This window comes from Neovison vison, chromosome 2, assembly GCF_020171115.1.
Source record: "Neovison vison isolate M4711 chromosome 2, ASM_NN_V1, whole genome shotgun sequence".
NCBI lineage: Eukaryota > Metazoa > Chordata > Mammalia > Carnivora > Mustelidae > Neogale > Neogale vison.
This window is the reverse complement of record NC_058092.1, coordinates 221307473-221321975: the sequence shown is the minus strand read 5'-3', so window position 1 is coordinate 221321975 and position 14503 is coordinate 221307473. Positions and strand designations below refer to the sequence as shown.

The following is a 14503-nucleotide window of genomic DNA, read 5'->3' as shown; positions in this document are numbered from 1 at the left end:
TCAATAAATGAGTTACTCTGTATCTGTGGGATCAGAGCACACCAGCCACCCAAGACAGCTGTCACTTATCTTCCCATGGACCAAGACAATAGCTAAACATGGGCCTCAGTTAGAACATTTGGGATGCTGGGTGTTGTGGGAGTACTGGGTAGAAGCAGGGTGGCTGAAACCCAGCCTGGTCCTGATTTTCCTCCAGGAACCCAGTGGCCTTTCATTGCCTCCATCAGTCAGTCAACGGGGCCGGGTCCAGCTCTTGTACTGCCCTCCTCTGCTTTTGCAAAAGATCCAAATACTCTCAAATGTATTAGACACCCTTCAACACGCGATCACTTTTCCTCCGTGTGCATATGCAAAACTCAATGACAGGCTGGGATCCTAAGTTTTAAGGACTGGTTGGTATTTTTTTAAGACTTATTATTTTAGAGGGGGGTCAGGGTAGAAGGGAAGGGAGAGAAAGAATGTCAAGGAGACTCCACACTGAGCTTGGCTCCCAGTGCAGGGCTTAATCTCACAACCCTGAGATCAGGACCTGAGCCGAAACCAAGAGTCAGACACTCAACTGACTGAGTCACCCAGGCACCCTGATCTGTTGATATTTTAATACTCTGCATATTCTATGAAGACTTTCTGATGTCCTTTCCAGAAGAGGAGGTGGAGGGAGTCTACTACAACATTGTTTTACTATTAACTTCAATTAAATTTTGAATGGTAGGGCCACCTGGGTGGCTCAGTCACTTAAAGCAGTTGCCTTCGGTTCAGGTCATGATCTCAGGGCCCTGGGATCAGGCCCCAGGTCAGCTCCCTGCTCAGCAGAGAACCTGCTTTTCTGTGTGTGCCGCTCTGCCTGCATGTTCTCTCTATCTCTCTATCAAATAAATAGATGAAATCTTATTAAAAAAATTTTTTTGAATGGCAAGGGGACACCTGGGCGGTGCAGTCAGTTAAGCTTCTGCCTTCTGCCCAGGTCATGATCCCAGGGTCCTGGGTTAGAATCCTGCATCTGGATCCCTGCTCAGTGGGGAGTCTGCTTCTCTCTCTCCTTCTCCCCTTCCCACTGCTCATGCTCTGTCTCTCTTTCAAATTAATAAATAAAATCTTTAAAAAATTTTTTGAATGGCAAGAATATTACTTTCAGCAAAACATCATCCCCATGGCTAAACACAAGAGGAGCATCGGATAAAAGAAATGGAAACCATACTATGTGCCACAGTACTGAACATTCATAGCAAGCTGATACAGAGGAGGGGGGCGTGGAAACAGGTCACACACAGCGAAAGGAGAATGATAAGCAAAGACGAGACAAAAGTAAGAGCAGGTGGTATCTGCTCAGAATCAATCCAAAGGGCATAAATATAAAATAAAAATAAAATACAAAATAAAATAAACAGAAGGGCAGCCTGGAGCAGCTTTGGCAGCGTCCCGTCTAGTTCCTACTAAGGAAACAAATCTGATTTTAAGCTGGTTTCCTCTTAAAGGCACACCAGGCAGTTGTTTCCTAAATCTCTAAGTGCTCTCTCAGTGACACCAGCTAACAAGGCGCACCAGCTTCAGTAACGGAGGAGCGTGGCAGGACAACGGAATTGTGAGAGAACCGGCAAGAAGAACAGGCACTTTTTATCAACCAAACTCCAACTGCCACTTCCCAATGGCGCACGGGAGAAGAAAGAAACACGAACAAGTCAGCTACAAGAGAAGGGGAGCGGGGGCGACAGTTTTCTCCTCCAATATCCATTCTGAAATGAGTTTTAGGAAATTGAGTTTATTCTGATGTACAAATCATGAATTAACTTTTGTTTTGTTGGCCAGAACTGCTTGGAGCCTGGTGACAGGCAGCAGAATTGGTTCCCAACTTCAGGCTTTCTCCACTTTGTCTCTTGCTGAGTCTTTTTTTTTTTTTTTTAAAGATTTAATTTTTTTATTTGACAGAGAGAGACAGAGGCAGAGAGAATGCGAGTGGGAAGAAGAGGGAGAGGCAGGCTCCCCACTGAGCAGGGAGCCTGATGTGGGGCTCAGTCCCAGGACCCTGGGATCATGACCTGAGCTGAAGGCAGATGCTTAACCAGCTGAGCCAACCAGGCGTCCCTTGCTGAGTCTTCAACAGAGAAGCACAGTCACCTTTGTACCTTGACCCAAGGATGGTCCTCCTCCAGGTAGGAAGGTCAGTCTCACCGATGTGAGTCCAGGTTTGGGAGGGATACTCACTGAGGTATGGGGAAGGTCAGAACCAGGTGGATCAGCTGAATCAATGGGAAGACAAACATCTCAGGTCATTTACAAGCAGCCCTAGGCTCCCCTCTAAATCTCAGTTTTTCTCTTAGGTCTTTGAGCTCTCTGCATAGGACAAGATTGTCAGCATTCTGATGGCAAGGACTCTACAAGACCCAGCATGCTGCATTCCAGACAGAAGTCCATTAAATGTTTCCTGAATCAACCAATGATTTATAGGCTTTTCCCCATGTTGATTATAATAATTTCAGAGGTTTCTGACCATATTTTGGAAAGGAGGACCAGAAGGTCAGATTCATTCTTGACATTCAGGATTTAAAGTTATAAAAACTTGATCCAAGACCAGCTAGTCAAAATGCAGTGTTCAGGGTGGGCCAAAGACTGGACTCGCAAACCTGTCCCCAGTGCACCCACTCGTCCCTGGCCAGAGTCAGGAGCTGACACACATTGGAGTGCTAGGGCCCCAGGCCATGACAGGAGAGGCTGCTGACTAATGCTGTCTTTCCCATCTGAATCAAAGCCAGCTGCCCTCCTTGCTGTCCCTGACTTGAAGAGGCTGGATCTTGGCCACTGCTGGGCAGCACAGGGCCAGGCTGAGGTGGTTGGGGAACCAGCTAAGAGTGGTCTTTCTTTGATGGCTATTTTTTTTTTTAAGGCAAGGATGCAGCTTACTGGCCAACCAATTGAAGTTACCCCTTGAGGAAGGAACAAGTGGCCTCAAGCAGGATGGTCTCCACCATCCATCAGAAGTCTCACGTTTTTATCCCAAAGTCTATGCCAGGTCAGTCTTCCAAATGGTTACTACCAATCTCTTGGAGCAAGTAAAAACGTGGGCCTATATCCCCTTGATCCTTTTGCCCTGTAAAGTTCCTACTGGCAAATATCATCGTTGTTAAATACAAATGCATCATTTTATGCAATAAAAATGTATAGCTATTTTGTATAAGGCAGGTTAGGTAGTGGGATATTCAGATAAACCCTCTGGCTGAAAACAACTCTGTAGAAATCATCTTAAAGGCAATGAGGAGTAGAAAAGATAGCACAGTCCTGCCAGTCCAATTTTGGAAGAATATTGAACCCAAAGAATTTGGGGGATTATGTGAGTGCCAAAGTTGCTTTTGTCTTGAAGACTCTGTAGGGGTACAGGTGACAGAAGGCAAGGTGAAGTTTGCTTTCAATGTAAGGACTTACAGAATACCCTTTCCTGCATTAAGCTGGGTTCCCAAGGGCTACAGACTCGGGATTAGGATGAAGCAGGATGAATCTGTCACCTCCTGTTCCTCCCCAAACCCACAGGCCCAGAAAGAAGGTTGCTTTGGGGGCCAGTAGCATCTCATTCATTGACCCAGGATAGCTAAACAAGTGTCTGCTTTATTTGTTAAACTCTGCATACATGCTTTGAAAATTTGGGGGTGTGTGTGCCATATTTTAAAATTGAAAATGCTTTTAAAAAATCAACAATCACATACTTAACCCTTTCAACTATAATCCATGTCCAGACTTTTCTATCTTAGCTCAGTGTTCAGCAAACTAAAAACCCACGAATGAGTTCGCCGGAGACCTGTCTATAGCCAAGTAAATGCTTACTATACCCAGTTCGCAGACGATGCAACTAAAGTCTAATGAACTTGATTGATTTATCCAGGGCTATAGTGATTTCATCCAGAGAGCTAATTGAGAATTACTTTTACTTCTATTTCTCAAAAAAAAAAAAAAAAAAGCAAATTCTATCTTTTTAAAAATATTTTTATTTATTTATTTGACACAGAGAGAGAGATCACAAGCAGGCAGAGAAGCGCAGAGAGAGAGGGGGAAACAGGCTCCCCACTGAGCAGACAGTCTGATGTGGGGCTCCATCCCAGGACCCTGAGATCATGACCTGAGCCGAAGGTAGAGGCTTAACCCACTGAGCCACCCAGATGCCCCCAAGTTCTATTTTTAACTCACCTCCCCCCCATACACCCATTCTATATGTCACAAATCCATCAGAAAGATTTCCTAGTGGTGTATCTACAGCACTGAGATAGCCCCAGAACTGAGTCTGCATACCCAGGACTCTATTCTGCATATTTCAGAAAGACAAGCTCACGGCCAGAAAAGTGTGAGTGCCTGTAATTAACAGGGCTTTTGCAAATCTCTCCCTTAATATTGATGCAATGATACAATTCAGATGGTGCAAGAGCAGGGATTAAAGAAACAGGACACATAATCAAGCTTGGACTTGAGGCTGGTTTCCCAGTGAGATGCTCACCGAAAACAAAGCTGCTAAAACCACCAGCCGCACATGACGCTCTGGGAAACAGCATCACGCCACCAGGAGCAGCCATTGCCCCAGAGCAAGGAACTCAGAGGAAGCATCGCCTAGCCTGGGGGGCTGGGCAGGGACAGTGAAGGAGGAGAGGCAAAAACAGCAGCAGTGGCTTAAAAAGTAGATCCTCGGAAGTTTTTAAGAAACCACCTTCATCTTAATACAAATACGTGTTTAGAGAGCAACTTCGTTTACTGCTAATTCTCTCTACAATCATCCAGCAGGTTAAAACAACTGCCATAGAGCACGAGATTTTCAACCCTGGTCATTGCAAACACAAGAGCTTTAGGTTGCTTCTGGGCAATGTCCACCCTTCTGGGATCCCTCTCACTCTTGGCTTCTGCCATGCAAATGCCATCACTGTAAGGAACCCCCTTCCATGAGAACGCGCTCTTCGTGGACGTCAGCAAGCTGCTGGTGAAGTTAAAACTTGCACAGTCAAGTTCCAGCCGGCGTGTCGGGAACTGTGGGTTTCCAGAGGTGTGGCCATTTTCTCTAAAAAGGTTCAGGTCACAGAGAGCCTCGGTGGGTCTGTTTTCGGGCATATCCTGAGAACCACAGCTATGACCACAGAATGGAGCCTCCAAAAGCCCCTTATTTCTCAAACCACCTTGCAGGGACAGAACCCAGAAGATGCAAAGGGGAGATGTTCAAATGAAACGAAGAGTGGGAGAAACAGAAGAGGGAGGATGAGAGAGGAGATAGGCTGTGATGGAGAATGTCCTTAGAGGTTGAGGTGAACAGAGGGAAAGACTGTGTCTACACCCCCAAACGGATCCTGCTCCAACTGCCTCTCAATTTAAATACTCGATCTAGTCTCTTAAAAGTCACTTCTGTGGCAAAGACCAATGATGAGAGGATTCCCTGCCTTTCAACTCTGATTTTTGTGTCATTTAGCACTCAGACTGGTTTTCCAGGGACGTCATGTAAAGTTTGAAGAATCTGTCTACACACACACACACTATTTAAGATGACTAAGCTCTCGTTTGCACTCCCTGCTTGGATTGAGAGCAAAGACAACCAGAATTCCAAATATTGCGTGGAAAACAGCACCAACTCCTCCCTCCTTTTTTTCAAAGCTCTCTCTCCACAGGCAAAAAGGAAAGGATCCCCTACAGCACTCTGGTCTCCTCAGGTCAACCCCATTTCACAGATGGGAAAAATCAGAGAGGCCTGCAGATCCATAAGGGAGGCAGGATTCCAAGACTCCCGTTTCTAAATTACCAGCCCATAGACAACCATCTTGACCAAAACACCGGTAACTCCCTAGACACCCCTGGCATCCATCCTCTGTGCCCATCCTCCCAACCCTGCACCATACAGGGTGTATTTCTTGGCTCGTTTTCAGACTATGACTCCAGAGCGATAATGGGGAATAATGGAGTCCAATTAAGCAGGTACATCAACGTCAGCAGCACGACACTCCTACTCAGTCCCACTAATTAAGAATCTCTGCCACTCAGTAGGGAACACACTTACAGCTACAGGGCACCCAGATCCACCCTGCCAAGGAAAACAGAAAAGTCTAGGGCTTCAGAGACATCAGGCAGCGCCTGTGAATTAAGAGGTCGGGCAAGTAGGAGTTGAATGTAATGATAACCATTTGCACGCACTCGTACAGAATTCATGCTTGCGAGAAGGCTCTTCCCTATGCATTCTTCCTTCTCTGCTCCTCCTGCCTTGGTCCCCTCTCCCAGGGAGAGAAGAGGGAATGTGAGAGCCACCAAGGGAGAGGACCTTAGCTGATGATCAGTCCATTCCTCTTGTTTTCCAGAGTGAAAAGCTCCATCCACTGTTGTACAGTGCCTGTCCCACAGGAAATGAACAATAAATGTTTGCTTGCTGCTTCTATGTTTCGAAACTCCACTCCTCGGTGTTTCTTTTGACACTTTCTGCTTCTCTGACCCCAGCAAACGCAGTAGATACTACAGCAACATTTGACTAGACGGCTTTTTTTTTTTATTAATTATTTTTTCCACCAGATGGTTCTAAGATGAGGCTTTTCGAGCGTGTGTGCACAAGTGTGTGTGTGTGCGCGCGTGCATGTGCACACGTGTGTACATACTTAAATCTTATGGAGAAGATGGCTCAGGTACTGAGGCTCTGAGAGTCACGAAGAAGACAAAGAATGCTGGTTTTTAAAAAGTGAATTCTGTCAGGGATTTGGGATTTGATTACCATCTGAAAACTATCCTCTCCCTCCTTCGTTCCATGTGAATGAGGATTTGGGGGGGATTAACTGGCCCCAGAATGGCCTGACTTTTCCAGAAACAAAAGAAGCAGCAACTCCTCGGGCAGGACAGGGCTGCTCATGCATTTCAGCTGGAGGGATGCCACACGCCTTCTGGTTTCTCGGCAAGAATGCAGGTCCCGGGAATGTGACCCGCAGAGCCCCCCAGGGCTGCACATGCAAACCCACCAGGAACCACCTTCAGTCCTGACTGGAAACGCTGCAGCTGAGGAAGGGAGAAACAGAACCGCGGGCCGTCCTTCCTTCTTGCACACAAGCTCCTGCTCCCTTTGCCCCTGACAGAGCCATCGGCCGCCTTCTTGAGCCATTTCCCCGACCCTTGGCTCACTTGCCTGAGGTTCAAGGAGGAACGCAAACGCCCGGAGATGAGGTGGCGGCGGCCGCACTCCAGCCCTCCTCAGCCTGTCTGAGCAAACCGCTGCGAAGAGGGGAAACTGGGTGCTGCAGCCCGGGGGTAAAATCAGAATGACCGACGGCAGGGACCCCCACCCCAGCAGCAAGAAGGGCAGAGGCCGGAGCAGGCATGGGCAACGGAGAGAAGACCGTGCTCCTCTTGGAGCAGGGAACCCGAGTTCAAGTCTCGGCCCCACCACTTCCTGGCAGCGCATCTGAGGCAACCTTTCCGCCCCTCAGCACCTCATCTGCAGAATGGGGACAGGCACGATGGCCTCAAGTGCTGTCGCAGCAGGGACCACGGATAAGGGAGAGTCCGCGTCGTCTCTGAAATGCCCCAGGCCTCTGAAGGAAATCTGCAGGAAGGCCAGGGACTGGAGATCCCTGAGTGGACGGCACGAAGGAGCAGGGCACACTGACAGGAATGGGGATAAGCCGTGAGCCGGGCTCTGCCAGGGAGACCCATAAAGCCTTCCCCTCCCGTGTCATTAAAAATGGCTTTGTGACTTAGCAGCCTCTCAGCATACAAGCAGCCCATGGCTGGACTGGACCCCTCCAGGCCCGTCTTCACCTCCTCCTCTCCCGCGGCCCCCACATCCGTGCCAGGAAGGAGTCCTCTGGGTCTGTCTCCGCTCTGAACGGCAAAGGCAAACGGTGTCCCAGGAATGATGCTGGTTTCCCTCCCGTCACTCCCAGCCCCAGATGAAGCTCCAGAGCGCCACCGGCCGCGTCCTCCCTGGCCGGGGGACTCGCTTCACTCCTCCGCGCAACACCTTCAGCGGCTCCAACTGGTCACTGCGTCCAGACTTCCCCAAAGGCCCCTGTCCCAAGCTGGGTTTGCTCCCACCCCGTCTCCCCACAGGTTCGCTCCTCCGTCACAGACCACCTGCCTTTTCCCAAGGACACACGCGCCTTTTGCCCCTGGACTTGGGTGCTCCTTTCTGTATCACGAACCGTATTTCATTCTCCTAGTTATGGCCCGCAGTGCCCTTAACACAGGAAGTTTTCAGAAGGCAAAACCGAGGCCAAACAACACGGGCGGCCTTTGAAAGCAAACGCTGTGAGAAGACCGGGAGAAGCCAGACACAGAAGGCCACAGACTGATGATTCTGGGCACAGGAAACATCCATCAGAGGCAAACCCAGAGGGACAGGAACCAGCCTGGGGCCTGGGGGAGGAGAGAGTGACTGCTTAGTGGGTGTGGGGTCCCCTTTGTGGACCATGAAAATGTTCTGGAACTGAGAGCGGGGACATTCATGATGTACTTAATGACACTGACTTGTATCCTTTAAAATGGTGAGTGTTGTGCTGTGGGTATTTTACCAACACACACACACACACACACACCCGAGGCTGAGAATATATAAATAATTATTCCAGAGGCGCTTAAGGAGTTGAATTTAAGAGCCTGGTTTTTCACCATCATTTTAAGAGTCAACAGAGAGCCATCCCTCTACATCTCTACATCCAGCCCATGTCAGGTGCATTCCTGCTGATGCCTCCTCTGAGTGATTCAGGCCTTGATAGCTCTTATTTCCAGAAACGCCCATGGTACCCAACCCTGTGCCTTCTTACATGCTGGTCTTTGTCCCCGTAGATGGAAGGTGAACTCTCTGAGGACGGGACCTCTTGTCCAAGCCTTCCCAGGGGGCTTAGTGCCTTCAGTAAGTGTGTGGTGTGGTGGACACTGAAAAGCATTCTGGATGTTGTTTATATTTTTCACAGTTTTAACTTGTATTTTGGCTGAAAAGTTCCCACGTTCTTTTGCTCAGCAAAACATAACAGTCTCCTTTTGGCGTCGATTCAATCTCAGGAAATGCCTTTTTGTCACAGAACCACTAAGCCAAGTGCTACCTATTGTTTTCTCATTGATGGGGGGAAAAAAGTTAACACTCTGTACCCACTTATTCATAAGAGAAAGTTTCATTTCTCTACTTCAAACACTGTGAATATTACAGGTTGCATTTTTAATAGAGCAAGTCAATAAATAAAAACATGTGACATAATGGCTTAGAGTTTAAACACGTCAACTGAAAAACAAGTTTTATTACTTCACTTGCACTTTTCTGTTGTTGTTCTCTTTTTAGTCTATTAAGGAACTGGCAAGGGAAACCCAGGTTAGCCTTGAGTGCACCACTTATGACCTTGGGCAAATCCCCTGACCCCTAGGGGTAGTTTTCCTACGCACAAAATGGGAATAAAACATGCCTTCCTTGGGGCTTCGGGGTGGCTCTGTGGGTTAAAGCCTCTGCCTTTGGCTCAGTCATGATCCCAAGATCCTGGGATCGAGCCCCACATCGGGCTCTCTGCTCAGCAGGGAGCCTGCTTCTCCCTCTCTCTCTTCCTGCCTCTTGGCCTACTCGTGATCTCTGTCTGTCAAATAAATAAGTAAAATCTTAATTAAAAAAAAAAAAAGTGCCTTCCTACCAGCCAGACAGAAGTGACAGAAGACACTACTGAAACAGGAAATGGGATGAGCTCAGTAAAGGAGAGAGCCCTGAATGTAGGGACCTGGAACAACAGGTTCCTGAGTCCAGAGAGGAAGGAGGGGAGTGAATGCACCTTCCTCTGCACAGCAGTTGGGCTAGTCTAGCAGGAGCGTATTATATGCGTGCAGACTCCAACACCTTAGGTACGTAAATTCCCTTACCCGAAGCAGGACCAACAGCACAACATGATGAACTAGACCACGGATCTTAATCAGACACCCTCAGCTTTTGCATCCACTCTCATTTTTAACTTTACAAACGACTATAATGGTACAGAGGGTAGAGAAAGCCCAGGTACAGAATTCTTTACAACTCTGTAATGAAATCAATACAACATGATTTCCATAGGCAGTTCCTGGACAGGCAAAGGTTGCTTTATCACAATGTTTCTTTGTGATTGTGTCCACTGTGATGGGATGACATGTACAGCACCTTACTCCAGGAGGTGAGGAGGCTTCAGTGATCCTTGTTCCCACAAGAGTTCTATGAGAATAACGAGGGGTCCTGATCCACCATCAACCGAGGCAAACTCACTGGATTCCCTCAGCCTTTTTTAAGATTTTATTTTTAAGTAATCTCCTCACCCAAAGTAGGACTTGAACTCACAAACTCGAGATCAAGAACGACATGGTCCACCGACTGAGCCAGCCAGGCGCTCCGGATTCCCTCTGCCTTAAGGGTATCTCCAGGTGGGAACTTGGCGTGCACCTTGAGAAGCTCCAGGTCCACTGAGCAATGCCGCCATCTGGTGGTCATACAAAGAACTAAGAAAATGAGTGATCATGGGAAATTCTGTTTCAGGCCCTTGAGTTACTGAATCACCTTTTACATCTACTCCAGGAGGCTCTACTTAAGTTGCATTTGTACTGAATATTCTAATAAAGAATGTTTTATACTAAGGCTCATGTGTCGTTGATTAAATACAGCTATAGTCTTTGAAGTCCCTCCCATTAAGAGGCGGAGCTTATTTCCCTATCTCTCCAATCTGGGCTGAGTCAGTGATGGGCTTTGGAACAGAAGGCACAGGAAATGATGCTGCATGATTTCCAAGCCCTCACGTCAAGAGGTCTCAGAGTTTCCCTGCTCTCAGAACACTGCTGCCATCAAACAAGCCCAGGCTAGCCTCCTTGAGGTTGGGACTCCACCTGGCGGAAGGAAGAAAGGCCCAGCTGTGTCAGCCATTTCTCCTGAGGCCCTGACTGGTGAGTGATGAGGCCATCCAGGACCAGGCAGCCAAAGCCCAACCATTGCAAAGAGGGCGATGAGTGAGCCCCGGGAAGGCCAGCTAAAGCCAACCCAAAGACTAGTCCATCGAATCACATGTTCTCATAAGCCACTAAATTCTGGGTGGCTTGTAACACAGCACTAAATAACCAATGCACACTCTCAGATTTATGACTTTAGAAATTTGTGTTCCAGGGGCCCCTGGCTGGCTCAGTGGGTGGAGTGTGCAACTCTTGATCTCAGGGTTGTGAGTTCAAGCCCCATATTGGGTGTAGAAGTTACTTAAAAATATTTTTTAAAATAATTTTTTAAAAATCTGCAGGGCTCCTGGGTGGCTCAGTCCTTAAGCAGCTGCCTTCAGCTCAGGTCATGAATCCCAAGGTCCTGGAATCAAGCCCCGCATTGAGCTCCCTGCTGTGCAGGAAGCCTGCTTCTTCCTCTCCCACTCCCCCTGCTAGTGTTCCCTCTCTCACTATCTCTCTCTGTCACATAAATAAATAAAATCTTTGAAGAAATAAATAAATAAAAATTAAAAAATAATAAAAATCTGCATTCTGGCCTATACACATCAGGTTTATTATTACTATTTTAAATTGGGGTTGGGGGTAGCATATATCCATATTTCCACATGGTGAATCTTGACTGTTGCACAAATTTTGACTATTACATGCTCTGATTTCTCATGCATTCCACACCTCTTCTTTATTCATTCATCAAACATTAACTGAACATGTCACAAGTCATAGCTACTGGGGAGGCTCTAAGGACTTGGGACTGAGTTAGGTATGATGCCTACTTTTAAGAGGCCCCAGTGACTGGATAAGATGCACGTGCAAATACATCATAACAAAGAGTAGTATGTCTTGGGTTAGAACGGAGAAGTGACCCCCTGTGTGTTGGGGCAAGGGGTGGGCATTGTATCACGCAGGACCCAATCAGGAGAAGAGAGAACAATCCAAGTATATAGAATGAAAAGATTAAATCCAAGGAATTTGCTATATAGGTGAGAAAGCAAACAAAAGATGGTGGGGGGCAGAGGGGGTGGGCAGAGCCATGGAAAAGGGTCAGCAGCTACTGCCAAAGACACAGCGAGCCATGGAGAAGGAGGGGCAGAAGGACCCTGGCGTTTCCCTTCTTCCCACTGCAGTCTCCCACTGTGCCGGATCCCATGGGAACCCAGGGGATGCCACCCTGGGACTGGGAACACTGCAGGGAAGGGTGACAGCAAACAGGATTAGGATCTGCCATGGGGTGTTATGGACTGTTTCATGCCTTCGACACATTTCTCCGCCATAGCCTCCCTCCGCCTTCCCCACCCCAAGAGCAGTATCAGGGTTCCACACGGGCCCTTCTCAAAGGAGAATCCCAACAAACTTTTTTTTTTTTTTTAAGTAGGCTTCACCCCCAACATGGGACTTGAACCCACAACCCCAAGATCAAGAGTCACACGCTCTACTGACTCAGCCAGCTAGGTGTCCCCAACAAACACCTGAATAGGAGCATTAAGTCATGTGGGATAGAGGACAGAGCACTTGCCTGGGAGTTTGAAAAAGGAATATTTTCCCTTTTCACCAACTAATCTTTTGGAACGAGCCAGCGTCTGAGGATACCCAAGGCTTTGAGCCCCAACGCCAACTGTCAGTGTTTTGGGGGTTCACTTAGCCACTCTGTATATGGCTGAGACCACAGATGGCCCAGAGAACCTCAGAGCTAGCCGATTCCCAGACCCCAGGTATGACACATTCCTCCACACCCTGGAGGGGTCTGGGAATATCTCAAGTGGGGGGAGGGGGAAAAGGACAGAGAAGATTTCTGAGAGAGGGTGAACGTACAAAAGAAAGGACAAAATAAATATGCAGCCCTAAAAAAGTAGAAGTGAAAATCTCAGAGAACTCTCTGTCCAGAAATCTGGAGGGTAAGAACACTGAGAGAAGAAAACGAGACGGAGGGAGTCGAAGAGATTGGTGATGCCCGTCAAACGTAGGACAGGGTGGGGTGGAGGCCTCAAGGAAGCTGGAAGAAGCCGGAAGGACCTGTAAGGAGTAGAAGGAAAAACACCCCCTCCCTTCATTGCTCCTTCCCCGCTCATCCTGTGCTAGGAGGGGGGCTCCACGGCCACTAGATGGCGGTGTTCTGCCAAACTGGCTGGGAGACACGGTCAGAAAAATATGACTATTTTGAGATGTTCCGCCCTCCCAACGCGGGCTTGCCCAGAGAAACAAGGGTGAGAAGGCCCAGGGTTTGTATTCAAGCAACTGCGCTAACTCTGACCCACGGAGCAACAAGGATGAGAGGGCGTGTGGAAGGAGGACGCTGGTCCAATCAGGCAGGGAGCGGGGGAGCTCTGGAGAGGCACAGAGGACTTCTCCCCCTGGGCTCCTGTTGGCGCTGGGTGAAGGGGAGTGGGACCGTGGCCAGGCCACCGGCCATCCATCCGCCGCCCCTCTGGTCCGCACTCTGGCCGCTGAGTTTCACCACAAGACAAGCAAAGGACCAGGATGGACTCACTGCCTTTGCTAGAAATACAGCTGAGCCCCCGATCCATGGATTCCTTTCTTTTCTTGGCACGGGGGGATGGATCTTGAGATTTCTTCCCCAATGGCTACAAGTACATATAAACTGATAGGAAATAAAGCACCGGCTCTTTAATGCTAAGGCTCGGTGCTCCCACTTCAGCAGGCACCCCCACCCAGAGGGGGAGGGTGTGTTAAGGACAGCACTGCTAGACCCACCCCCAGAGTTTCCAATTCAAGAAATCTGGAGGAGTCAGGTCAAGAATTTGTATTCTCTCCAGTTCCCAGGTGATGTTGCTGCTGGGGGTCCTGGACCACACTTGTCCTAAGGTAACAACTTTCCTCCAAGCGCTTTTACTTTGCATAGCAAGTCACCCTTCTCATCACACTGGTAAGCCATTCCCACCATCCCAATAATAAGCACAAGCAAAGTGTGTAAGCTCCCCAGCCACAGCCCCTCCAAATTCTGAGGGTCTAGGATGCCATCTTCGGAGGCCCCAGGTGAGGCAGCAGGACCACAGAAGCCACAGGCATCCCGCAGGCCCACTGTGCGCCCAGTACTGTTCTCAGGGACTGACAGGTACTTTGTCATTTGACCCCCCCACCGTACTTCTACTTGCATTTCCTTCTTATGGGGAGGTATCTGACGCTCCGTGAGGTGAAGTCACTTGCCCAAATTCCGCTCTATTTCCTCCTAATTCAAAGGGCTCTGGAGCTCCTGTCAGAGATCACACTGACAGATTTCCCTGGTGAAGAGAAACGGATTTCTTCCAATAAGGAAAATCTAATAAAAATAAAACAAAGGGACAATGCAGGCACTGAATGTGTGTGTGTGTGTGTGTGTGTGTGTGTGTGATCTACACACCACAACCAGGTCACCTGGTTGTGGGAAGGTAGAAGACAAGCTCTGGAATAAAGCTGACCCAGTTAGACTACAAGCCACTTAACCTCTCTGAGCCTTGGTTTAATCATCTATAAAATCTGTCTTCTCTTCCCCCCACTGGAGGTTGAGAGAATTAAGTGAGATCATGTATGTGAAAGCTTCTACTTAACTCATAAGCCTTCTACACAAATTTTTGCTAAAATACACCCAACGTAA

The 14503-nt window shown here is 48.3% G+C and overlaps 1 protein-coding gene across 1 annotated transcript in view; it reads right to left on the bottom strand.

The window, feature by feature from the left end:
• RBM20 (RNA binding motif protein 20) overlaps positions 1-4584 on the bottom strand; it is an 81098-nt gene extending 76514 nt beyond the window's left edge. Inside the window, exon 1 of the mRNA XM_044236845.1 lies at positions 4511-4584. Coding sequence (XP_044092780.1) covers positions 4511-4584 — 74 coding nt within the window. The remainder of the gene's footprint in view (positions 1-4510) is intronic.
• Between the last annotated feature and the right edge of the window lie 9919 nt (positions 4585-14503).